This window comes from Bison bison, unplaced genomic scaffold (genome assembly GCF_000754665.1).
Source record: "Bison bison bison isolate TAMUID 2011002044 unplaced genomic scaffold, Bison_UMD1.0 scf7180017864163, whole genome shotgun sequence".
In the NCBI taxonomy this organism is placed as follows: domain Eukaryota; kingdom Metazoa; phylum Chordata; class Mammalia; order Artiodactyla; family Bovidae; genus Bison; species Bison bison.
Genome location: NW_011494735.1, coordinates 8,190,105 through 8,191,224, shown reverse-complemented (window position 1 = coordinate 8,191,224; position 1,120 = coordinate 8,190,105). Strand labels below are relative to the sequence as shown.

The 1,120-nt window shown below is 67.3% G+C and overlaps 1 protein-coding gene across 1 annotated transcript in view; it reads left to right on the top strand.

The window, feature by feature from the left end:
• Window positions 1–347: 347 nt before the first annotated feature.
• The window catches only part of LEMD3 (LEM domain containing 3), a 74,992-nt gene continuing 74,219 nt past the window's right edge, over window positions 348–1,120 (top strand). Inside the window, 2 exon segments of the mRNA XM_010841579.1 lie at window positions 348–560; window positions 562–1,119. Coding sequence (XP_010839881.1) covers window positions 376–560; window positions 562–1,119 — 743 coding nt within the window. The 5' untranslated portion in view covers window positions 348–375.

The following is a 1,120-nucleotide window of genomic DNA, read 5'->3' as shown; positions in this document are numbered from 1 at the left end:
GAAAAGAAAACTAATGCCAAGAACTTCAAGGCAGATTTCCCTTCAATTATTACTGCCCCGTGGCAGGAACCTGGAAAGAAGAGGTCAAGGTGTGGCTTGGCAAGAGGCAACTCCCGGGAAACGCGCTGAGAAGGGCAGGGCGGAGAACAGACGGAGAAGGAGACACCCCGAGATGCAAGCGCAGAAAAACTTTCGGCCGCTGAAGCCGCGCGCGGCTCAGGTGGCCCTTTCCCGCTCAGGTGAGCTCCTCCCGTGCCTCCCATTGGCCAAGGCGCCCGTGGCGCTGGGAGGGCGACGCAGCCCGGTCTAGTTCAGGGTCTAGGGCGGCGCGTCACTTCCGGTAGCGCGGAGCTTGTAAAACACCCTGGAGAGAAAATGGCGGCGGCAGCGGCTTCGGCGCCTCAGCAGCTCTCGGATGAGGAGCTTTTCTCTCAGCTCCGCCGTTACGGCCTATCTCCTGGCCCAGTGACGGAGAGCACCCGCCCGGTCTACCTCAAGAAGCTGAAGAAGCTTCGAGAGGAAGAGCAGCAGCAGCACCGGTCCGGGGGCCGCACCAGACGCGGAACGTAATAACAATAACACGGCAGCCGCCACGGTCGCCGCCGCCGGACCAGCGGCGGCGGCCGTGGGGATGGGGGTCCGGCCGGTCTCCGGCGACCTCTCCTTCTTACGGACTCCTGGGGGCCTGGGCCGGGTTTCGGCTTCGGGTCCGGAGACCCCCTTGGGAGGGCCTGGGGGCGCCTCGGCCACCCTCACGGCTGGCAGCAAAGTACTGCTGGGCTTCAGCTCGGACGAGTCGGACGTGGAGGCCAGTCCCCGGGACCAGGCCGGCGGCGGCGGCGGGAGGAAAGACCGGGCTCCGCTCCAGTATCGCGGGCTCAAACCGCCGTCGGCGCCCCTGGCCGCCAGCGAGGTGACTAACAGCAACTCGGCCGAGCGGAGGAAGCCCCACTCGTGGTGGGGGGCCAGGAGGCCGGCGGCCCCCGAGCTGCAGAGCCCGTCGGGGAGAGATGGGGCGGCGGACGACGAGGAGCAGGAGGGGGAAGACGGCGAGGACAGGGACCCGGAGGCCGAGGAGCCACTGTGGTCCGGCCGGACCGTGAATGGCAGCCGGCTTCTG